Source organism: Choloepus didactylus, chromosome 1 (genome assembly GCF_015220235.1).
Source record: "Choloepus didactylus isolate mChoDid1 chromosome 1, mChoDid1.pri, whole genome shotgun sequence".
Classification (NCBI taxonomy): domain Eukaryota; kingdom Metazoa; phylum Chordata; class Mammalia; order Pilosa; family Megalonychidae; genus Choloepus; species Choloepus didactylus.
In genome coordinates this window covers 206,170,461-206,194,420 of record NC_051307.1, presented here as the reverse complement: position 1 = coordinate 206,194,420, position 23,960 = coordinate 206,170,461, and the positions used below count along the sequence as shown (strand labels likewise).

The 23,960-nt window shown below is 43.2% G+C and overlaps 1 protein-coding gene and 1 long non-coding RNA gene across 2 annotated transcripts in view; one reads left to right on the top strand and one right to left on the bottom strand.

Annotated features, from left to right (window-relative positions):
* The window catches only part of DCP1A (decapping mRNA 1A), a 65,258-nt gene extending 51,943 nt beyond the window's left edge, over positions 1-13,315 (top strand). The window contains exons 7-10 of the mRNA XM_037798336.1: positions 1,454-2,212; positions 6,209-6,274; positions 7,724-7,939; positions 8,666-13,315. Coding sequence (XP_037654264.1) covers positions 1,454-2,212; positions 6,209-6,274; positions 7,724-7,939; positions 8,666-8,746 — 1,122 coding nt within the window. The 3' untranslated portion in view covers positions 8,747-13,315. The remainder of the gene's footprint in view (positions 1-1,453; positions 2,213-6,208; positions 6,275-7,723; positions 7,940-8,665) is intronic.
* Positions 13,316-15,803: 2,488 nt separating this feature from the next.
* On the bottom strand, positions 15,804-23,874 carry LOC119505477. The gene is made up of 3 exons (XR_005210747.1): positions 23,777-23,874; positions 17,577-17,780; positions 15,804-16,843 (listed from the first exon to the last, which is right to left on the bottom strand). It is a non-coding gene; the product is annotated as an uncharacterized LOC119505477 (long non-coding RNA).
* Positions 23,875-23,960: the final 86 nt, after the last annotated feature.

The window sequence follows — 23,960 nt, the reverse complement described above, 5'->3', positions numbered from 1 at the left end:
CTCACCCCTCCAGTCTGTCCTTGACATGACCATCAAAGTACGCATCCTAAAATATAAAACTGAATGGGTCATTTCCTAAGTGTGCTGCATTGCCCTCTAGATAAATCCAGATCCCAAGATGCGTCTCAAGACATTCTGTGGTCTGGCCAGTGCTTCTGTCTTCCCTCCATTGCCTCTCCTCCTCCCCAGCCTCTCTGACCCTGCCCTGCTGAGATACTTGCAGCTCCCAGGGTGGCTGTGCTCTCCAGCCAACTCATCACATCCCTCCTCTCAGCTTAAGGTCCTCGTTGCTGTCTGCCTCCTTCCCTCCCATGGGGCCCTGCAGCTTTGCCTTTGGAGAGCCTTTAGCACTAGTTGTTCTTCCTTGACTCTTTTCTTCACTCCTACCCATCACAGCACAATGGCTGGCATCTGGTAAACTCAGTAATTATTTGACAAACAGAAGAAAAAACATTTGCCTAGGGGTGGGTGGGTGGAGTATGGTTTCCTGTAGAAATCTGATCATACTATAGTGCTATCACCATTAAAAGGCAGTGTACCTTGGGGCCTAACAACTAAATAGTCCACACGCATTAAGAATAAAACCATCAGTCAAGGCCGCCTGTGTTTTCTTAGGTTTGTCTCAGTAGAACAATAGAACATAAGCTCTGTCAGAGTAGGACTCTTTTTGTAACTCCCCACTATGTCCCTTGGGCCTGGGTCCAAATAGGACCTGGCACTCTGAGTATTCAGTAAATAAAGGTTGAATGAATATGGCAGTAGTGCTTGTTGAAGATTGAGGAAGGTTAACAAGTGGAAAGCATGCTATTTTTCCTTTAAATAGTTGCAATGGTGTAAATAAGCCAATTTGCTAAAGTATTACATAAATTTTAAATTTTCAGGTTTAAATATTTTGCTTACATTATCTTAAGGATTCTCTGATTTGGGGGTAGGAAAGGGGATTGGCCTACTATAAAAGATAATGTTAAATTTAGTTTCCGGTATTTGGGACCCAGTCCTCAAGGTGCAGTGCCTAGTTTTTTATCAAGAACAGTAGAAATAAAGGTAGGATCATTTGATCGGCACTTGGCCCCTCTGTCCTCTTGAGTGTCATTTTCCTACCTGTGTTACTGACATGGGACACTAGGCACAATTAGTTTTCTGACAAGGCAATTGCCCCTTCCTTTGCCTTATATCCATCAGCCAAGAAAAAAAAAATGAATTCTAACACTATCGCCTGGAGTCCTTAAAATTTGAATGTTGTTATTAATGTGGATTTCTATCAACCTGCTTAGGCAGACTAGATACACCTCGGCCTTTAACCCTTGGTACATTTTCAGTTTGTTCCGTTCCCTTATTTTCAGACTCCATCCATCCTTGCTTTTTTACAAACTATTTTGGTGATGGTACAGACGTTTTGTTATGCTGGCTTGCAAGAGATTTCTTTCATTGGGTGGTTTGATTTGTTTTTCAGTCTGCTCCATCTGGACACAAACATCTGACAGTAGAAGAATTATTTGGAACCTCTTTGCCAAAAGAACAGCCAACAGTTATAGGCCTTGATTCAGAAGAAGTGGAGAAGCTGCCGGGAGATGCCTCCCAGATGGAACCCAGCCCATTCCTACCTTTTTCCTTTGAGCAATCAGGAGGGACCGTTCTGTCAGAAAATCTGGGTGTACCGTCTGCTGCCCACCACTCAGTCCAGCCTGAAGTCACCACCCCAGTGCTAATCACTCCTGCCTCCATCACACAGTCTCATGAAAAGCATGCTCCAAGCTATACGATCCCATTGAGCCCTGTTCTCAGTCCTACTCTACCAGCAGAAGCTCCTACTACACAGCTTCCCCCCAGTTTACCTCGAAGCAACACTATGATGCAGGCAGTGAAGACCACGCCTAGACAGAGGTCTCCACTCCTGAATCAGCCTGTCCCTGAGCTAAGCCACACTGGTCTGGTTGCCAACCACAGCCCCTTCAGGACCCCCTTGAACGTGACAAGCACAGCTGGTACATCCCTCCCAAGTGTTGATCTTCTCCAGAAACTCAGGTTGACCCCACAGCATGACCAAATACAGACACAGTCACTCGGGAAAGGTGCAATGGCACCCAACTTTCCTGTAGCAGCTGGCCAGCTGGCCACACCTGAAAGCTTCATAGAGCCTCCCTCTAAATCAGCAGCAGCAAGAGCAGCCGCCTCAGCCTCTCTGAGCAACATGGTGCTTGTTCCCCTTCAGGTACTGGCAGAAGGGTGTGGGTGGACAGGGTGTGTGACTATAATTGAGTGGGATGAAACTGCAAAGATTTCAGTTTTAACCAACATCAGTAAGACTGATGTTGCTTTAAAGAGACAACTGTTAAGTGTTTCAGGGGCTAGATAGAGGAGGTAAGAAATCCTGTTGCGAACAACCAAATAATCAGTAAATGGTGTTAATAGTTCAATTCCATTTCACAACACTGTTTGAACTGATAAAAACTAAGAAGCCATATAGGTATTTTAGGATTTTTGTTTGTTTGTTTTGTTTTGTCTGACATTTCTAAGAGTCCTCGTTTGATTTGACCATAGATCAAAATTATCCAAGCTTTGTTTCATTCCCAATTCCCTTAGTACTCTCACTAAATGTCTGTTTTGTGCCGGGCACACTAGGGGTACCATAAGAACATCCTAGATTTGGAGGCATAGGATCAAATAAAGCTTCCCGGTGAAACTGGTATTTAACCCAAGATCCGACGATTCAGTAGAAGTTAGCCAGATCTTTCCTATAGATGAGAAGAGTGTTTGAGGCAGAGAGAATATAGCATGTGCAAAGGCCTGGAGATGAAAGGGAAGGGCATTTGAAGAACTTAAAAAACTATAGTGTAACTGAATCTACTATGGAAAGAAAGATGAAGGAGTAGGTGTTGGGAGATGAGCAAGGCTTTATAAATTGTGTCATGGAGTTAGAACTTTTTTTTCAGAGCCCTGAGGAGTCTTTGAAGGGCTTTGAGCAAAGGGTGACATGCTGGGAAAGGGAAAGACAGGAAAAAGTTGACATATCAGGAAGCAGGTTGTGGCAGGCACCCAGGTTGAGCTGGTGGGGCCCTCAGTTTGGGAGAGTGGACAGGTGAATTTGTTAAGACATATAGTTAGTGGAACTTAACAGTAGATCAGGTGTGAGGGGTGAAGAGGTTTATACTTCACAATAATTCATAAGGTTGGTGAATTTACAGATGAGAAAATCAACTCAGACAATTAAACATCACACAACTAAAAGGGAGTGGAATCTTCTACTCTACAACAGCATTGGTTTCCTTTTTGAATTTTAGTCTCATGCTTTTAATAGTAACAATTATAATCCCCAGTCTTAATATTTTACCAAATAATAATTGTATATCATCTTTTAATTAATAGAATATTTGTTCTATTCCTTTGATACTCTGTGCAGAAAGAGAGGAAACTTAGTATCTTCGTTACATCCTTATATTATCATTCTTTGTCCATTTCTTCTGGGGTGTGTAGTATAAGGAATATACTTCTGCAGTATAAGGAGAGAAAATGTTCAGTTCAAGAGATAGGTGTGTGGAACTGCTGCCACTATTCATTTGCTCTGGAGGTGCAGTTACCTCTACAGCTTTGGGAGATTGCTGCTCTCACCAGATTGTGACTTCTGGGACAGCACTCTGCTCTCTAGCCTGCCTCCTGGCAGGGGAAGCTTACATGTATATACATTTTAATTTACTTGGTGGTGTCTAGGTTAGGACCTGGGTCTTCACTGAGTTCTAATGAATTTGCTCTGCAACAAAAAGTTCTTTCTCTACCAATGAATGAGGAAAAAATTTAGCGTGTAGAAGTGTGACTCTGAATGAAGACTGCTTAGTGCTTCCTGTTGAAAGTTTAAATCATCTTATCAAGAAGTATCACGCTGCCAGGATCTCATTGCTATAAAACTCAGCAGCAAAAATGTACCCGGTGAGCTCCTCTGTTATTCAACATTGTACTGGAAGTTCTAGCCAAAGCAGTGAGGTAAGAAAAAGAATAAAGGGCACACAAATTGGAAAGGAAGAATTAAAGCTCTTCACTATTTACAGATGACATGATCCTACATATAGAAGGTCCTGAAAAATCTACAACAAAGCTCCTAGAGCTAATAAACGAATTCAGCAACATCGTGAGGTACAAGATCAACACTCAAAAAGCAGTAGTGTTTCTATAGACTAGAAATGAACAATCTGAGGAGGAAATTAAGAAAAATTCCTTTTATAATTATAACTTAAAGATTCGTATATCTAGGAATAAATCTAAGTATGTAAAGGACTTATACATGGAAAATAATAAAACATTGCTAAAAAAAATCAAAGAAGAACTAATAAATGGAAAGACATTCCATGCTCATGGATTGGAAAACTAAATATTGTCAAGATGGCAATTCTACCAAAAATTTACAGATTCAGTGGAATCCCAATCAAATTCCAACAGCCTTCTTTGCAGAAATGAAAAAAGCCAGTCATCAAATTTTTTTGGAAATGGTAAGGAGCCCTATATAGCCAAAACCATCATTATAAAAAATAAAGTTGGAGGACTCACACTTCACAGTTTTAAAACTTATCAAAACAGCATGATACTGAATCGAATTGACAGTTCAGAAATAGACCTTCACATCTGTTGGTACAAGAGTGCCAAGCTTACTCAGTTGGGTGGGAAAGAATAGTCTCTTCAACACATGGTCTTGCAAGAACTGGCTATCCTTATGCAAAAAAAGTGAAGGCAGACCCCTACCTCACATCATATACAAAACTAACTCAAAATGGATCAGACACCTAAGAAGAAACAGGGCTGTAAAACTCCTAAAAGAAAATGTAAGGAAGCATCTTAAGGTTCTTGTGTTAGGCAGTGGTTTCTTTGACTAAACCCAAAGCACAAGCAACAAAAGAAAAAATAGATAAATGAGACCTCATCAAAATTAAAATCCTTTTGTGCATCAGAAGACTTTATCATGAAAGTAAAATGATAACCTACACAATGGAAGAAACTATTTGGAAACCACATATTGATAAGGGTTTAATATCCAGAATATATATATAAAGAACTCCCACAACCCAGTAGTAAAAAGACAACCCAATTAAAAGATTGGCAAAAGACTTGAATACACATTTCTCCGAAGAAGATATATAAATGACCAAAAAGCACTTGAAAAGATGGTCAACATCATTAGCCACTAGGGAAATGCAAATCAAAACCACAGTGAGATACCACTTCATGCCCACTAGAATGCTGCTATTTTAAAAATGAAAAATAATTGTTGGTGATGACACGTGGAAACAGGAACACTCATTCATTGCTGGTGGGAAGATAAAATGATGCAACTATTTTGGATAACCATTTGGTGATTCCTTGGAAAGTAGAATTAACCACATGACCCGGCAATCCCACTTTTAGGTATATACTCAAACGAATTGAAAGCAAAGACTTCAAACAGATATTTGCACAGCCATGTTCATAGCAGCACTATTTACAATGGCCAAAAGATGGAAGCAACCCAAGTGTATGTGTGACACAAAATGTGGCATATACATGTAATGGAATATCATGCAGCTGTGAAAAGGAACAAAGTTCTGATACATGGTACTACATGGATGAACCTTGAAGATAATATTGAGTGAAATAAGCGAGACAGAAAAGGACAAATATTGTATGATCTTACTGATATGAAATAATCAGAAGAAGCAAATTCAGAGAGTCAGAAACTAGGAATACAGGTTATCAGGGGCTGGAGAGGAGCTTAATTGGTAAGGAATTTCTTTTGGGTGTGATGGAGAAGTTTTGGTACCGTCACAGCATTGAGAATGTAATTAACACCACTGGATTATATATCTGGATTGTGTTAGAGGGGGGAATTTTAGGTTGTATGTATGTTACTAAATTAAAAAAAAAACTTTTTTTTTTTAAAGATGCCTGGGCTGCCTCCTGTTAGAGATAAGGGTTTCAGCTTTTTTCTTAAAGATCCCTTCAAGGGCTTGTATGCACCCCCTTTTCTCTGGAAACTGAGGAAGGGAGGCTGTCCCAAAGTTTGACCATGTGGTCAAGTCATTAATTGCATTGTCACAAGTCCCTGTCAACCTCTTCCCCCAGGAATCTAGAAACTCGTTAACATCTGAAGCATTACTTATTGCTAACCTGGATTTTTCACCACTAACTAGAAAATCTTAGCAGAAACCTGCTACATCTGTTCATCTTTTCTTTTTAAATATTGCAGTCTATGCAGCAAAACCAGGAACCTGAAGTGTTTGTCCAGCCTAAGGTGTTATCTAGTGCCATCCCGGTAAGCATTCCCTTTTTCTGAAGAATACATTATGTATTTTTAAGTTCTTCTGCTGGATATGAAATAAAACGTTGTCATCTTAGTGTGAGGTTTTAGCTTTCAGTCGTAGACCTATCTCAGGTGCCCTCTTCTGGGCCAGGCTCACTCAGCTCACTGAGTTCACTGCTGTAGGTTCTGTACGTCTGGAGTTATCTCTCGGTATGGATGTGTTCCCTGACTGTGTGTATACAAGGGCAGGGTCAGGCAGAGTGGGCACTCACTCCGTCTGTGAAGGGGCAGCTGCTGAGAAGAGAGTATGTTGTTCGATTTCTGTAAGTAGAAAATATTCTTTGCCATGTAAGAGCTGTGATGTCCCACTTAACAGAGAGCAAAGTCATTACTCTGCTGCAGTCCTCTCATTGGCTTTCCATTGCTCTGAGGACAAAGCCCAAGTGTCATGACATAGCCTCCCACATCTATCCCTTGCTAGTCCTCCCATGCCTCTTTTTTAAAAAAGTTGCGCCCCCCACCCACCCACCATCCTTGAAAAAAACATTTTCTTTAGGTCCATGAATGTAACTTCCCCACTTCCCTTTGAGCCTTTGCACTTCTTGAATCTCAGAATTTAAACCAAAGCTAACTTCTGACTAGTCTTGTTAATTCCTGTTTTGTGTAGCTTGTCCTATTACATGGTGGTTAGTAGGAGCATTGGCCTTGCATGGCACCAGAAAACAACATAAATGGCTCAGACCCAGAAACCACACCCTTAAAACTGTGACAAACTCTTCACTATTTTAAATTAGGAGAATGACAGGAGAAAGAGAAATGGAGATCTTTGTTGATTCTATCAAATGTGAGAATTATTAAAAATACTAATTATTACTTGTTTAATGTATTCAGACTGTTAGTCGTAATTGGCCTAAAAACATTTATAAATGGGGGAAGGAGGTGGATGTTACTTTTATTTTTCAGAAATTTTCCTATAATGGTTCCTATAATGGTGTAATAAATATATTGAATGCTAAAGAAGAAACTAATGCTTCATATAACTGGATTTTTTAAATTCTCATTTTTTTATTGAACTATAAGGTATAATAAAATAATCCTTACAGTTATTTCTCTGCCCCTCCTCCCCTATAACTGGACTTTAGATTTTTAATTTATCATAGGATTGTTCTCATGCTATGGCTTGTTTATCATGTTTGCCTTCTGTGATGATTGGAATTGATTTCCAATAACAACTCTGAGACCTAATCAAATAAATGCGCTCTTCATCCTTCAGCCAACAGAAACTTTGTAACCAGATGTAAAATGTTCACATCTGAATGTTGTTTACCTACACCCAGTAGTGAGCACTTGTCTCTGCATTCCAGTCCCATGCTGCTTATGCCTGTTATCAGGTGTTCCCTACTCTGGGCCTGACTGCTGGCTTCTGCACTTTAATGTACAGTGACCATTGTTCCCCTGCAGGTTGCAGGCTCCCCACTGGTTACCGCAACCACTGCAGTATCTTCAGTCCTGCTGTCCCCAAGTGTTTTCCAGCAGACAGCTTCAAGATCTACAGACTTTGAGAGGAAAGCAAATTCCCCTTCTCCTCTAACTGTTGGAACATCAGAAAATCAGAGAAAGCCTTCCGTTATCCTCAGCAAGTCTCAGCTCCAGGATACATTAATACATCTTATAAAGGTATGCACAGTATCAATTTAGTCTCTGATTTTTCATTTTTTAATAAAAGAAAGCAAATTTTATAAGTTCTCCTTAGAAAATCAGTTCATAGAGTAAATTCAAAAGACTACCTTTGAGTAATGTTTCTCTCTTCATGCGAATACCCCTGGTAGAAAAATACCTGAAAGAATAAACTCTAAAATTTTAATCATGGTTGATTATCTCTAGGTGGTGGGATTAATTAGGTAATTAATAATTAGTTGTACAAAAATTTATACAATTTTTTTCCTAAACTGCTGTAAAGAAAGTAAGTTAATGAGGTTGTCTTAGTTTTCCAGGCTGCTATGACAAATGATAGGAATTCATTGGCTTAGTTTCAGAGGCCACAGGTTTGCTTCCTCTTGGGACCAGTAGCATTCTGGCTGGTGGGAAATCCTGGAGTTACTTGACTTTCCTGTCACATGAGAGTGCCCTCTCCTTGCTCTTCTAGTTGTGACTTCTGGCTCCTCCCCATGGCTTTTTTTCTGTGACCTTCTCTATAAGGTTTCCAGTAATAGAATTAAGACCCATTTTGATTCAGTTTGGCCACACCTTAACTAAAAATAACATATCCAAAGGTCCTATTTACAAATGGGTTCACACCCACAGGTGGAGGGGTTAGGACCTGAACACACTTTTCGTAGGGGGCATGATTCAGTCTCCAACAAAGGTAAATGTGACATTCCATGTTCTTACAATCTTTTCCAGAATGATTCCAGCTTCCTCAGTACGCTTCATGAAGTCTACTTGCAGGTTCTTACCAAGAACAAAGATAACCTCAACCTTTGACTGGAGCAAAATAAAGCTGAAGGCAGTGTGTTGACCTCAGAAACAAATAGGCCTCATTATGAAAACTTCTAAACAGAACATTGAGTTTTGAGAATCCTGAAATTGAGCCTATGAGAAAGACACTCATTCCTTAAGAATGTTTTCCAAGTGACGTTCTCAGTGATAATGGAGATTTCACTGTGAAGCATCACCAGCAGATCTTTATTTTAGGGGGGAAAAAGAGACCATTTATGTTATATGAGTGTTTTCATCAGATGTAAGCAAGAACGTGAAATAAGGAGTCTGATTTTCAGCTTGCTTTCACTTTTGAGGATTTAGAGAGGAGTAGTCACCAGCTTTTACAGCAGTTAAAATTCAGCACCTTACCCCCACCTGCCCCCCACTAGTCATGGGCCTTTTGGGGCATTAGGCTGATGGTCAAGTTCTGGACAGAGAAGAAGTCAGCTTGGCGCAAAGGTAGCTTCAAATTTTAGAGGTCAGAAGTTTAAGCTGGGAAATTAGGACTGATTTGTTCAAGTGAAGTATATTTTAGATGAATGCCCCATTTGGGCCTTACAATTAGTTCTGAAATTTCTTAATTGTGTTTTGTTTTTAAGCATCCCTATTCCTGCTTTGCAGCAGGCTACCATCACCATCACCTTGTTACTGTTTGAATCAGACCCTGTCAGGCCCTCTTAGGCCCTGTGGTGGTGCAGAAGCTAGGCATGTCATACCTTTGGAGCAAAGGCTGTGGTTGGTAAAGCCTGAATCTTATCAGAAATCTTCATTTTAAGGTAAATTCTCCAGTGGTTTTGAAAGTGCTAAGTTTTTATGTGAAGCAAAGCCTTATTTTTTTCTGTCTAAATACCAGTTAAAAATCATTGTTGATTGTTTTTCTTAACACTTTGACAGAGGACCAATGGACCAATATGATAAAGCCATTCTGGTTCCATTCCTTGAGAGTATTGAGAATAGTTTTAAAACTATGCAGAAAAGGGAGCTGTTATTCACACTGCCCTTACTTTGTTGTAGAATATGGATTTCTTTTTTTAAAGTGTGAAATTCAGAACTTTACCAATGTATTCCTAGGCTGTGAGTGCTTTTCCAGCCCGAGGTGTGAAAATATGTAAAGATGCTTTGTTATGCTGCTATTGATCTGCCATGATTTATATTTATTCTTTAATGGCATGTAATGGTGATTAGTAATATTTTAATGTAGATTTTTGATTTATTTCAGCAATAGTATTTTAAGATATGCTTTGAATGAAAGTGTCTTTGTTTGTATGATACAGGTCATTTTGTAGTATTTAACCAATTAAGATGCACTGCTTACTTTTCTGAGCACTATTTAATGATGGGGTAGAAACCCAATCGGCTCAACCAGCTAGCATAAGGATTAGCTGTGAATAATGCTGACAGATGTGATTATTCCTTGGGAATAATCATTAAAGCTTTAATGGTAACTCAATCATAAGTCCATAGATTTTTCTAACTGAAATTTAGAAAATTACTTGTGAATTACATACTTGTTTTAGTTTGGTCTTAGTTGTTTTAGCATAAAGAATACTTTGATTGGCTTTTGTTAATCTAAATACGCTTCTTGAACAACTTTTGTGCTTCTCAATTTAGTATCTTATTGCTGTCTACCTAGTTATGTGTGAATTGTGCTGAATTCAGGGAAGCTTCTAAGTTCTCATACTCAATTAGGAATAGTTTTTAAAGATAGTGTGTAAATTCAGCAGCCAAAATGAATTGTTTGTGCATCATCCAGGAAATAGAAAGTTATAGTAAGAGAGAATTGCTGACACAGGAGATGGTTTGTTGTCTCAGTGGGCTTTGGTAAACAGAAGAATCAAGGGATTCTTGTTATAATAGACATTTGAGATGAAATGATGCTTTTGAGTATGTATTATATTATGAAAGAGTTAAAGAATATCTTAAAGAAGGTCTATAATCAAATCTGTTAATTTTCACCTTTTAATCCAAGGGATGAATATGGTAGACAATAGAATCTATGATAAGGTTTCCCTGGTGTGAAACTAAACTTTTAAGTGCCCAAGTCATGGAGACTTGAAAAGGGTAAATCTGTTTCAACTCCCAAATTTGTATATTCCAAGCATTTGCTTAAAATTCAGAAGCCAGAAGTTCACTGTCATGATTCCCAGGAATTTCAGGCCAGAATGAGTCCCTAGAGAAGCCAGGCCAAACCTGGATAGTTGCAGTTGAATGACCCTGGTCCAAAGGTCAGAGTTCAGTTGCCTTATTCCTCAGTCATGCTTACTGTCCAGAACCCTACGCTAGCTTAGGTGGCATGTTTACATTGCTTCAGTGTCTTTACCGGAACCTTAGTTTAAAACCTTAATTGAATAAAAATGGACACCAAAAAAGAGATGCTTCCTGCTGGGTTTTGCAGAACCACAGAAGTCCTGCATTCAGGCCATTCTTTCCATGTGCACTCTTGGGTCTGGGTACAAGCTCTGGGGATGAGCAGCCCAGAGCTTGGAGTGGAGGTGTTTCTGGGCATCCTTGATGGGTGGGCTCTGTTCTTTTTGTTGTGATTACTGTGATGTCTTTGAATGGACTCACACACCTCCCAAACAGCCTTTTTCCCTTAAGGCATCGCTTTGTGCATCTCTTGAGAGATTTGTAAGGTATGGAGGTTGGCCTAATTGACTTTGAATCCTAAAGTTTTCAAGGGACTGTCAGTGTCAGAGAAGCATTTCATGGTGTTTGCATGTGGAGTGTCCACAACTTACCTTTGAAGCTTATGAGTTGCCATCACAGGGAGTGGTGATTAAGAACCCAAGCTGACCTGGATCCTTCTTGCTCAGAGGATGCACAGTCTTTAGTTTAGAATATATCTGAATGGATTTTGCATGTCAAGCATTTGTTCTTTTTCTGGCCTATGTTTTCTTGTAAAAATTATAAACCCAACAAATCCTCTACTAGTTAAATATTTTTAAACCATGCAGCTTTATTACTCTTCTCTCCAAAGAATGTAGCTTGGAATTTTCTCATTTTGGTAGTAGCAGCTGCAACTGTCATTGTATTACTAATAATACAGTGTGAAATTGAAGGTGCCTAACTTCTTCAAAAACAAAATCAGTCATCATACTGTGATTCAAACATGGAAATACAGAGTAATGGGCGGTGGCACAGGCACGAGTGGGTTTAGTCCATGTGAATGAAGCAAACTGAGGAATCACAGGGACGTGTCTTGCATTCTTGCTGCACATTTGCTGTTGAGCACGTTTCTTACCGACCTTTGGTTTTCTTTAGTTGTGTTCAAGGTACCTTCTGGAACCCTGTGCTTTCAAGTGTCTAAAATCTCAAGATCTGAAGAAAGTAAAGCAACTTACACTGGGCTTTCTAAAAGCCATACTTGAGAACATTTCCCTGAGTAGCTAGGGCCTCGAGGAGCCTGTTTTTCAGCAAATTCAGCAGGAGAGAGATGTGTGCAATGTTTCAATCGGTTTTGTATTTAACATCTTCATTAAAAATGCTGAGATGCAATATCATTCACGTTGAAGTGGGGAAAATGCAAAATTGTATTTCCCTTTTATCTGTATGATTTCTTAAGAAACGTGTTTTTTAAATATGTGTTCTAAATGGTTTTTTATTCTGTATTACTGCTTTGGCCATGTGGCTCTCATGACTTTCAATGGACCAGATTTCTCAGCTTCTTCAAATGTGGGGCTGAGAAGCTCTGGAATTACAGCAAAATTTTTGTTCCATGAGCCGCAGTACTGCATCATTAACATTTTTAATGGTATGGATTTTATACCATCCATGTATGTTTGCAAATATTAAGTTATTACATGTTTTAAAATGAGCATTTTTCATCCCAAATTTTATATGTTTGCAAATATATTTTTTTAATAAAATTTCAAAACCAAGTTTTAGCACCTACTAAATTTTAATTGTGTTTTTATTTAATTTGTAGAAATAGGAACTTTTGAATATGTTGCTGCACTTTGCCAGAGCCTCATTCTGATGAGATGGGATGGGGTGAAGAAACAAAACCAATAAAGAAAACCCACCTCTACCCATTCCCAGGCTGGCCAGCAGAATTAATTCTTAGATCTGAAGCCTCTGAGTACTGGAGCCCATTAAACAAATGAGCACTTCTCGCCCTAGCCAGCATTAAATGAATACAAGTGGACATCTAAGGAACTCCACTTAACACCCAGTAGACGGTGCAATTCTACTGATCATGACCAGAATACTTCTATAGAGGACTCTACAGTCCAGGTCATTCCCCAAATCCACTCAATTTATGTTTACTGAGCCCTTAGGTGCCAGGTGTCTTGGATGATAAAGGGGGAAGGAGAGAAAGAAGGCCAAGAGAGAGGGATAGAACCCCATGGCTGGCAGCTGTCCAGGCTTGAGCTCACACTACAGCCTTCTCTCAGAGGCTGAAACTCTGAAGGAAAATGATGATTTGACATCAGCCCTCTACAACCCAGGAATGAGGCACTCTTAAAAGACCAAGAGGAGGTGATTGCAGGACAAATTGAGTGAGGCCTAATGGATCTTGCAGGGCTGGAACATGCAGGTCATGCATAATTAGCCCTTAAAGCCCTTTTTTTTAATAAACAAGTTTAAAAGTAAAACTCATTATGGAAAATAAAGTTTAAAGAAAAAAAAAAAAACATTTACTCATACCTCTTCCTAATAATCACAGTTAACATTTTAGTATATTTCCAAATGAAATTTTCTAAAATGTTTGCTGTACCTGCCTGCCTTAGAATGAAACATGCTAACTCTTGCTTTATGACTATTTTATACATACACTGCACACCAGTCATGAGTAATGCATGCTCATTCAATGTTTATAAATTGCTTTCCAATTATTTTATTGATCACACAATAACCCATTTTAGTGAGGAGGAAGTTAGAACTCAGAGTGATTGAGGGATGTTCAAAGGTTGCATTTTTAAGCCAGTGGTGGATTGAGGACCTGGAACCAAGCAGACTGGAGAGCAAGTCTAGAATTCTTTTCTTATCACGCCTCCTTTATAAGTTATCCTAGACTGCATTTTTATAGTTACTGTAGATCACTCATGTTACCACTGTTACTAAAAGCCAGAGTGATCTGCTTCTCATTTGCTTTTAATCATGTCATTACCTAGGAAAGCAGGTAACCAGGTTCATAGGGATTTCACGGAAAACTAAGGTCGTTAGATCCTCAAAAGAGCCATAGAGTTTCCTCTTCAATATGAATTGGGTGGGTTTGGTTTCTTAGTTTATAATGACATTTTTACTCACTATTTACGGATCCCAGTTCATAGAATTTAAGTTGCTAAAAATCTCTTCTCCAAATAAGGAGTGTGTGAATAAGGGACTGTTAAGATTTCTGGGAAACAATGTTCATCCCAGAGAACTATCAGAAACCTTCCCAGTCCCGTCAACTGGATGAGGAACAGAAACTGGGCAGCCAATTTGGCACTGAGGGAAGCTGCCTCCAGATGAAGCTAGGCCCTTGGAAGGCAAAAGGGAGCAGCAGCATGAAAAAGCCACTGAATCAAACAAACTCTGAGGCCCATCCCACACTTCCATATTTTAGACAGTGCAAATTGGGTTATCTATTACATGTTACGTGAAGAGCCTTGATGGGTTTCTAAAGGGGAAAGATAAATTTAAGGTTACAAACTTTACAGTTTGCTAAATGGAGTGGGGCAAGAAGACAGCTGCCATGCTCACACATGCATACAGGGTATCTGTGCTGTGGCAGGAGGGTACTGGATCCAAGACCCACATTAGCTGTATGCTCATCTGTTTCAAATTCGCCAGGCTTAATTAACCAAAAGTAAAGACAAGTCATATGAGATTTCTTATAACCAACAGGGAGAATGGCTTAGGAGGAGGGGACACAATGTGACAGTCACGTCATGTCACCAAGTTCAACAGTTGTTTCAGATGAGCTTGAATAAATTGAAGTGCAATTCAAAAAGTAATCATAACTGACATTTGTCGTGCACTACACACTTTGTGTGCATTCTCATTTAACCCTCTCCACACCCTGAGGGGAGATTTATTCAGAGTGCATCCTTGGGAAAGGGCCACATAACACAACCCCCGTCACACACATGACATGGGCTTCCTGTCACCCCGAGAAGGGGAAGGGACATTGGCCATGGTTTGGCTGATACCAATCTACAGTCTGAAAAGGGACCCAGTTGGCCCACGAGCCCAGAAAGTGGAGCCAGAAAGTTGGCCACAGTCCACAGGAACTGCTCTCTTCCTACCAGATCCCTGTCACCATGGAGCCCTGACACTGCCTGAGCCCTAACAAGGCTCTAAGGAGGCATCCTCAGCAAACCACCCCCCACTTTCTGTGGAGTCTCAACAGTGGTGCCCTGACCTGACTTCCAAAGCAGATACTGAACCTGGCCCCCAACTGTGTTTTGCCATCAAGTCCCCTTTTGTTGTTTCTATCTCTGATGTGTCCCTGCCCCCAGAGATGGCCCCTCCCAGGTGTCTCCAAGCAGGGGTCTTCCCTCTAAATAGAGTTGGCTAATATCTTCATCCTACATGCATTGAGAGGCGTCCCCTACTTTTGTTTGACCCACTGGCCCTTCAGAAAGGAAATGAGACTCCAGGGATTGGATGTAGGCAGTAGCCCCCATTTCACAGCAGTAGCACCTGCCCTTTCTTAAACAAATATTTTCTAATTTCCCCTCTGCTATCCTGATCTGAAATGACAATGTAACCTACTGCCTACACACAATTTTTAACTAATACCCTGATTCGCAATACAAAGGAGAAATGTAGCTAATTCATCATGAAATGTTCCATATTAAATATATAAATGCTTGACACCACTCACAAATTCTCAAAATGCTCCCATGAAGAACTACTGGTCACTGACACTTCTCCCTACCCCACTCAAAAGATCACTGCCCTCCCACAAAGATACAGCAGAGCCGGGCGTGTCCAGGGCCCAGCACACCTGAAAGTCAGCCTCTCCAAAACCCCAGCCCCCTACGTCCTCAGCCCTGCCCCGCCACAGCCTGCAGCTCCTGGCTCTCACCTGCTCCTCGCCCTGACTCACCTGGGCTCCTGCTGGAAGGAGACTGAAGATCTCTTTACACTCCAGCCCAAGATGGCAAGGTTATTAATTAATCTTACAGGAGGACTTTGGAGCCTTTAAGTGATGGCCTGGAGCACCATGGCTAATGGCTTAGCACCTTTGATCACCTCAGGAAAAGGGCCAGAGAAAGCTAGGCAGGCAGGTGGGAGAAGAGACAGAGACACACAGCTTCATTAGTCCCCCTCATCTCACCCTTGGGGCTGAGGATCTGGCTCAAAACTACCACACACACACATTCCCCATTAAACTCTGTGCTCCTCAGGGAACCAGCCCTGCTTGGACCCCTTTGTTCCTGCCATATGGCGCAGAATAGAGGTGCAAGTCACTATTTGTTGAAAAAATTAATCTCATCCTCACAACCCCCTGGGAGACATGGGTTGCTACCCCATTTTATAGAATAAGGAAACTGGCGATTAAGTAATTGGCCTAAAGCAATCAGCCCAAGTTCACCCAGCTAGAGAGTGGCAGAGGAGAGGCATGAGTTGAACTGGACTCGTGCACACCACTTCTCTCTGGGTTTGTAGAACATGAAGAAAGCTTCTGGGCCCCTGAGAATTTGGACAGGTATTTTGAAATGACATTGGCATTGATCCCCCCAACAGGACAATTGATGGGTTCAAGGGCCTGCTTCCTCTGTTGTGATTAGAGGACTTCCTCAATCCTGCATGAGAAGAGGGCAAGGGCTGCTAGGACAGTGGCCAGGTGGGGAAACTGACGCCCAGATTGGGAGATGGGAGGTAGACACAGCCCTCTTTTCCCCTCCACAGTCAGCACTTCACAAAGATGCAGCTGCTTCCAGTTCAGAGTTTGTAGATTTGAGATGTGTTTATGGCTTCAACTCCCCCCTCACTCATGCCAGCTTCATATTATTTCAAAACTTGCTGTCCATGGTCACCTTCTCCTTGGAGCCTTCCCTGATCTTCAGCCTCAGCAGGTAGGAGGCCTGTGAACACCTTAGAAACAAGAACCAACACAGGATCACCTTTCTTCCTGGAGCATCCGGCCAGCGGGCCCAGCACACGGACCTTGGTAAGTGAACGAACAAATGAACCAGTGAACAAATGAATTGATGCATGAACCAAGGGATCAATGACTGGCAAAAACCATTTCCTTGTCCTAAGTGACCAAGAGCAGCAGCACAGTGACATGGAGCAAATGCTTTTTCCAGGCCTCCTCTGAGTCACCAGAACAGACCTGGCACCCAGCCAACTGGGTGTGGTGCTAATTCTGGAGGTGGGCTCTGGTTTTATGTAAAGATCCTTCTCATCTTCTCACCTGGCCTTTGGAGGGAGGCGCTGTTAAACAGTTTTGAGGAGGGGCCTGGCTCCAAGCAGTAACTCCTCCTCAGGCCTCTCGCCAGAGCTCTTTAGTCCAACCCTAAATAACCATCACTTCAGTTATTCAACAACCATCCCAGGAGAAAAACCACTTAATCTCCCCACAAAAGCTTTAATATCTGTGGGAACAAAATAGCCACCTCCACCAACCCTGCCTTCCCCAGGAAAACCCAGGAGCTGCCAGAAAAGGGGCCAAGGATGAAGATCTCACCCAGGCCCCCCTGCAGAACCCTAAGGGTGTCTTGCTGGTCAGTGGCACTGCCCCAGCCCAGCCCAGCCTGGCACAGCGCCCCAGGGAAGAAGTTCATAGGGGCTCTAGGGTGTTCCCTCCCTGCCCAGGGAGGTGTCTGGGCCTTTGGTAGAGCTGGGCTGCCAGGATCTGGCACTATGACTCAAATTGCAAGCTATAATGACTAGGCACCTTTTCTTTATGTGCAGAAAGCAGGCCTGGTGGTGTTGCTTGCCACTCAGGAGTGCTAAGTCTCTCCAGCCTCAGGCTTTCCGGGGTGACTCGGAGGATTCACCGACTGACTCAGGCTGGTCCTGGGATTGGTCGGGGACAGGCAGGGTCCCGCCTGCAGTGGCAACCAGACAAAAACTTTCTCTCCCAGAAGCACAGTTCTGGCTGGAGTGAAAGCATAAGTATCCTTTGTTACAGTACAAAAGCAGATGCAATGCAAATGTCCTTCCTCTAAGCCAGTAACTATCCCTCATGAGGAAAGGTTAAGCAGCACTGTAATCTGATCTAAAGCAGGTAAGAAGCAAGGCCAAGTTCTTGGCTTTATTTACGTCATTTATATACATGGGTACAAATTAAAAAAAGACTGCAAGGAAATACCGAAGTGTTATCAGTATGGATCTCTTGATAGAGACATGATGGGAGATTTAAGTTCTCTTTGTATTTTTATCAGTCAGGGTTCAACCAGAGAAACTGAACCGGTAGACATTAGAAATGTATTGCGAGGAATTGGCTTATTCAATTTTGGAACCTGGCTAGGCGAGTCTGAACTCTGCAGGGCAGGCCATCAGGAAGGAGGGGCTGGACTCTTGGGCCTGGGGTGAGTGAAGCTGCTGTCCAACGGGAGACATTTCTTCTTCTAAAGGCTTTCAACTGACTGTATCAGATAGACCCAGATCCTCCAGGATAATCTCCTTTACTTAAAACCAACTACAATGTGTAATCACATCTACAAAATATCTTCACAGCACCACCTAGATTAGGGTTTGATTAAATACCCGGGAACTGTAGCCTATTTTTCTTAATTTTCCAAATTTTCCACAAGGAATATGTATGTGTTATGTTTTTTAAAAGCAATAAATGACAAAAACATGAGAGATTATTTTACACCATTAGAATAGCTAAAATGAAAAACAAAAGACAATAACAAGTGTTGGTGAGGATGTGGGATGTGGGGAAATTAGAACCCTCTTTCATTGCTGGTGGGAATGTAAAATGGTGCAGCCATTTTGAAAAACAAATTGGCAGTTGCTCAAAAACTTAAACATAGAGTTACCATATGACCCAGCAATTCTGCTCCTAGGTGTAATTGAGAAGAATTGAAAACGTATGTCCACACAAAATTTTTTGCATGAATGTTTATAACAGCATTATTCGTAATAGCCCGAAAGTGGAAACAACTCAAATGTCCACTGACTAATGAATAGATAAACAAAATTTGGGGTATCCATACAATGGAATATTATTCAGCCATAAAACGACATTACTGACACATGCTACAACATGGATAAAACTTGAAAACATCATGCTAAGTGAAAAAAGCCAGCCAGATAGAACTCAAAAGATTCCATTTATATGAACTATCCAAAATAGGTAAATCTCTGGAGACAGAAAGTATATTCATGGTTGACAGGAAATGGGAAGAAGGGGGAATGAAGAGTCACTGTTAATGAGTATGGGATATCTTTTGGGGATGATGAAACTTTTCTAAAATTAGATCGTGATAATTGCACAATTCTATGAATAAAGTAACAACCACTGAATTGTACATGTTAAAAGGGTGTATTGTGTGGTATGTGAATTACATCTCAATAAAGCTGTGATTTTCTTTTTAAAAGCAACAAATGAGAAAGGAAGGAGGAGAGAGAGCTGTGGTCTCTGTATGGCTGGCTCCCAGCAAAGGTGGGGAGCTGGTGAGTGTATCTCCTGTCTCCAGGTGCCCTTTCCCCACCTCAGCCTACCTCCCATGAGGCCCTTGCCTGGTGCCTAGGGCCACAGAGTCAGCAGATGAACTGGAGAAACTGAGATGCAAAACTCCTCTCAGAGTTCTCGCCTCTCTCTGCCCTTCCCCTTCCTTTCTGGCCAAAGGGATCCAATACCTCCCACCCGCTGCACACCACTGCCAGGAAAAGTTCACAGGCCTGTGACCTGAGGGTGAGAGCAGCCACCCAGCCCTGCTGAGCCCAGTGGAGTCTGCTTCCCCTAGGCAGAGATGGTCTCTCCTGTTCACCGACAGAGCCTGGCACTAAGGATGCACCCAACGTGTGTGGCCAGAATGAGCCCGTTTTACAGATGTGAGGAAAGCAAGACCCAGAGAAGGGATCTGCCCTTGGCCACGCAGGTCTCCAAGTTCCTCCACTCTCTCTCCTGAGCTGGGACCTCTCCAGTTAGAGGCAAAGGTGACTGAGGAGAAGAACCAGACTTTCTAGTGAGCTCTTTGCCAAACATGTAGCAAGAGCTTTTGAAGGGTTGCCACACTCAGACCCAGCAGTTTCCCATTTAGAACTGTCAGAGGTAACCTGGCAGGCAGACAGCGATTTTTGTGCCAAAATGTTAACTGCTGGGTCATATAGAGTGGTGAAAAGCTGGCAAAAGCCCAAATGCCCATCACTAGGGGATGGTTGGAGGACCTAGCCCTGTGTCCAATACATGGCTAGTAACAAGCATGCCTTTGAAGAATTTTTAAAAGACAATGGGAAAAAGTAGGAGAAAATAATAGGTACATTTGATATGATCCCAACACTATGTTAAAAAAAAAAGAACCCACTAATAAAACAGTAACAAGCACATACTGAACAATGACTCTACCTGCTTTTCACCCTGGCCTTACCACTTGAGATGTTCCCCTCCACCCCCATTCTCCAGCCCCTCTCCAGACCCTGACCCCTGACCCTGTTGATTTTCTTCATAGCAATTATAATGAATCAATAGTTGTCAAAGGAGCAAAAGCCTTTCACAGTGGGCATCCTTGGGTGGTAGGATTATGTGTGATTTTAGTTTACCTTAAAATTCTCTGTACTTTCCAAGCCTTTACAGTGAGCATGCTTTACTTTTATAAACAGAAAAGAAGAAAAGTATTAAAAACAAAAATAAAATATGTCAATACAAAAGAAACAGAGACACAGTGAGTGAGTCAAGCTGTGTGATCTTGCCTTCTTAAGGGCAACATTATCAAAAGAGGCATTTCACACACAGAAAAATGCTTCTGGAAGAGAATTTCAGCCTTTGGGAGGAAAGATGGATTTATCAAAAATCAACCAACCTACAAGCCTGTGAGCACCGGTGGGTGGGTGCAGGCCAGGTCAAACTCCCATGAGGACTCACCCAGGCCCCTTCTGGGGTACGATTCAAGGAACATATCCTGAGGGCCCAGATTGGGGTGTTGGCTCCACTGCAAGCCCTGTGCCTGCTTGGGGCCCTCAGCACCCCGCCCAGGCGTGCCCAGCACCCTGCCAACGTGATGCCTAGCACTGTCACTCAGGAGTGCAGCTGCTCAAGGCCATTCATGCCTCACCAGTGCCTGCTTAGTGGACCTGCAGGGGCACATCAGGACAGCTTTGCACTGAGTTAGAAAAGCAAGGGCAGGCAGGGCCTACACCACTTAGCATCCACTGCCCGAGGGTTTGCTCCCAACCCAAAAACATCCAGGACAGCAGCCTAGTTTATGAAAAACAGGGGCAGCCTTACATAATCATAGGAAATCAAGAGATAAAGTGCATTCATAAAACACCACCCCACCTGACCTCCACAGTATTTTTTCAAAATGGAATTTTGTTTAGCTTTTCTTTCTGATGGTAAGTTAAACACATTCACTACAGCTAAATTCCAACAAAAGAGAAATGTAAAAAATAGAAACCGAAGGTCCCCCACAGGCCCACCCCCCAATGTGCTAAGCTGCACCTTGCTTCTACTCCATTAAGAACATATCATGGACATCTTTCCACCACATACTGGGCTTTAAATGCTTTACCTGCTATACCTCACTCAGCCCGATGGGGTACCCAGCAAGGCATTGAATCCAGGTTTGTCCAGCTCCATAGCCCAAGATCCTAACCGACTCACCAGTGTTTCCCTCTGGAGGGTCCCCAGACACCCAAAACAGAATTGTGTAAGATTCTATTAGAAATGCAGAGTCCCAGGTCCCACACCACAGGTTCTGATTCAGAAGGTCAGATATGGGGTCCAGGCATCTGCATTTTTAACAACTGTTTTAAGCAATTCTCATGATGCAGCCAGCTAGAGGATTGTCACATCTGTTTGCTGGGACAGTTAAGAAGCTCCATTTCCCCATGGGCCCTTCCGTTTTCAGTCCCCATGTTGACATACTTTACAGGGTGGGGATCTTGATTGTATAAGCAGTTTCACCATAGCTAGCTGAGTAAACCCATTTCTCAGGAGGTCCTGGCCCCCTCCAAGCCCTGCCCTCCACCATCGTGTGGGCATGTTTGCAGGTGGCTCTTGCCTCGGGATCATCTCCAGGCACAGAGTTCCCATTTGAAGGACGTGAGTGTTGTGTAGGACTTTATTGTGGGAGCCTGGGCCTTCGTGTCCCAGGATCAGTCTGGCTGCCCAAGGCTGAGCAGCAGAGGAGCTGGAGCTGGGCTCTGCTCTGTCTTAGCCAAGGCGTGTGACTGTGTAAGGAAGCCAAGAAGATGCCACGGTGATGTCAGCCTGCACGTGCCAGGCAGGGAAAGACACATGATTTTGGGGGGTACATAAAGCTTCAAACCACCACAGACAACAAGAAGGCCAGTGTGGCTGGAGTGGGGTTGGGAGTGGGGGATATTGAAGAAAGAAATGGGAGAAAGATCAGAGGGGTAGAGTATGCAAGCCATGTAGGGGCTGCATTTTATTTTAAGGGTAGAGGGAACCAATGAGGGGTTAAGCAGGAGACCAATAATAGTTCTCTCTGTCAATCCTGGGGAGAGGACATGGGAGGCTGAAAGAGGATGAGGGGGCAGGGAGTGAGATGGCAGCCAGAATCCAGATGGGAAGCTATGGCCAGCAAGAACCCCAAGATAAGCAGCAGCTGCCCCTGTGGTCCAAGTCCTGTGCCACCATCAGAGACCAGAGTGGGTACAGAATGGTAAGGATTAGTCCTATTGAACAGATGGGAAAATTCAGGCTTGGAAAAGGAAGCCGCTGCCTAAGGCCACAGAGGTGAAAGAGATTTGGAAGGGTTCCTTGAGGTTGTGTCCTCTCTCACCAGACTGCGAGCAGCCTGAGGGCAGAGGCAGGCCTCTGAGTATAGCATACCCTGGGGACACCTCATTCCCAGCCCAGCCTGCAGCCCTGGCCAGCTGGATGCTGATGGAGCTGGCCTCAGGCAGGCAGGCCTCTGTAGGGTGCTTGTGCTCTGAGAAGCAGGAGCTGGGTGCTCTAAGCAGCCACGCCTGGAGTCTGACTAGGCATCTGGGAGCCAGGCCAGCCAAGGAGTGGCCTGACCTGGCCTGGCCTGGCTCTGCCTCCTCGTCCTGGGCCAGCTCCCACCCAGGGTGGAGAGGGATGTCACTCACTTTCAGTCCATTGTCCCACATGACCGGGAGCTGTGAGTGAAGGTTGTGCAGGCAGAGAAAGGAGATACAGGTACGGCCTGTCCACTGGTGTCTCTCCCAACTATCTCAGGGCTTCAGCATCAGGCAGACCTGGCTTAGGCCTTTGACCAGTCACAATTTGAAGAGCTAGCCTTTATCTCTCCTCTGCAAAAGGAGTCTCCCCCTCTGTAAAATAGGCATCATGACAGTGTGGACTTCCCAGGGCCCATGTGTGTGGTGTGGGTGTGTGTCTGGAAAACAGTCCCTTCCCTACCCCCTACTCTGGATAACCTTACTCCCTGGGAGGTATGGAGTCTGATAAGAGGAGTAGGCACTCCTGTCTGTGGACCTGGAGGCAAATGCCATCTTCTTCAAGAGCCTGCAGTGCTCCTAGGCCCTAATAAGTTGTGAAGGGCCTGCCCTTAGTAATTTCTCAGTAAACATTAGCTGGTATTATCATTACTACTGCTACTATTACACTCATTTTCAGAGTCCCCATCTCCTTTCACAGGGCCCTGGGCCTTGGGGCTGGGGCTGGTGGCTGGGACCGAGCTCCACAGCTGTGAGGCCTAGGAGACCCGGGTTCTGTCACCCCTCCAGCCCTGTGATCCTGGTTGGCCTTGCCAAATCTGTTTGTGCATCTGGAAAACGAGACTAACAATGAAGCATCCTGGTCAGTTCCAGCCAGAACTGTATGAGGAAGGAGTATGGTCTGCAGTGAAGCTGCAACTGGGCCAAACTCGGAGAACACCTGGAGTTAGTTTTATCATTTGTGCGTGGTTGATACCTGCAGCAAAGCGCGCAGCCTGATACACCGAGAGCCCAAGCCTAGGGCCCGGCACCCTGTACCTGTAGCTGCATGACAAATGTCAAGGAGAGGTTACGCAGGTGGACAGCGCTCGGCTGGGTTCCGAGCCGCCGGGGACAGCGGCAACCTCTCGAGCCTCGGCTTCCAGGTCCGCGCAGCAGCCGGGAACTGACCGCGTCTGAGAACACCGAGGCGGGGCGGGACGCGCGGCGCACGGCTGGCTGG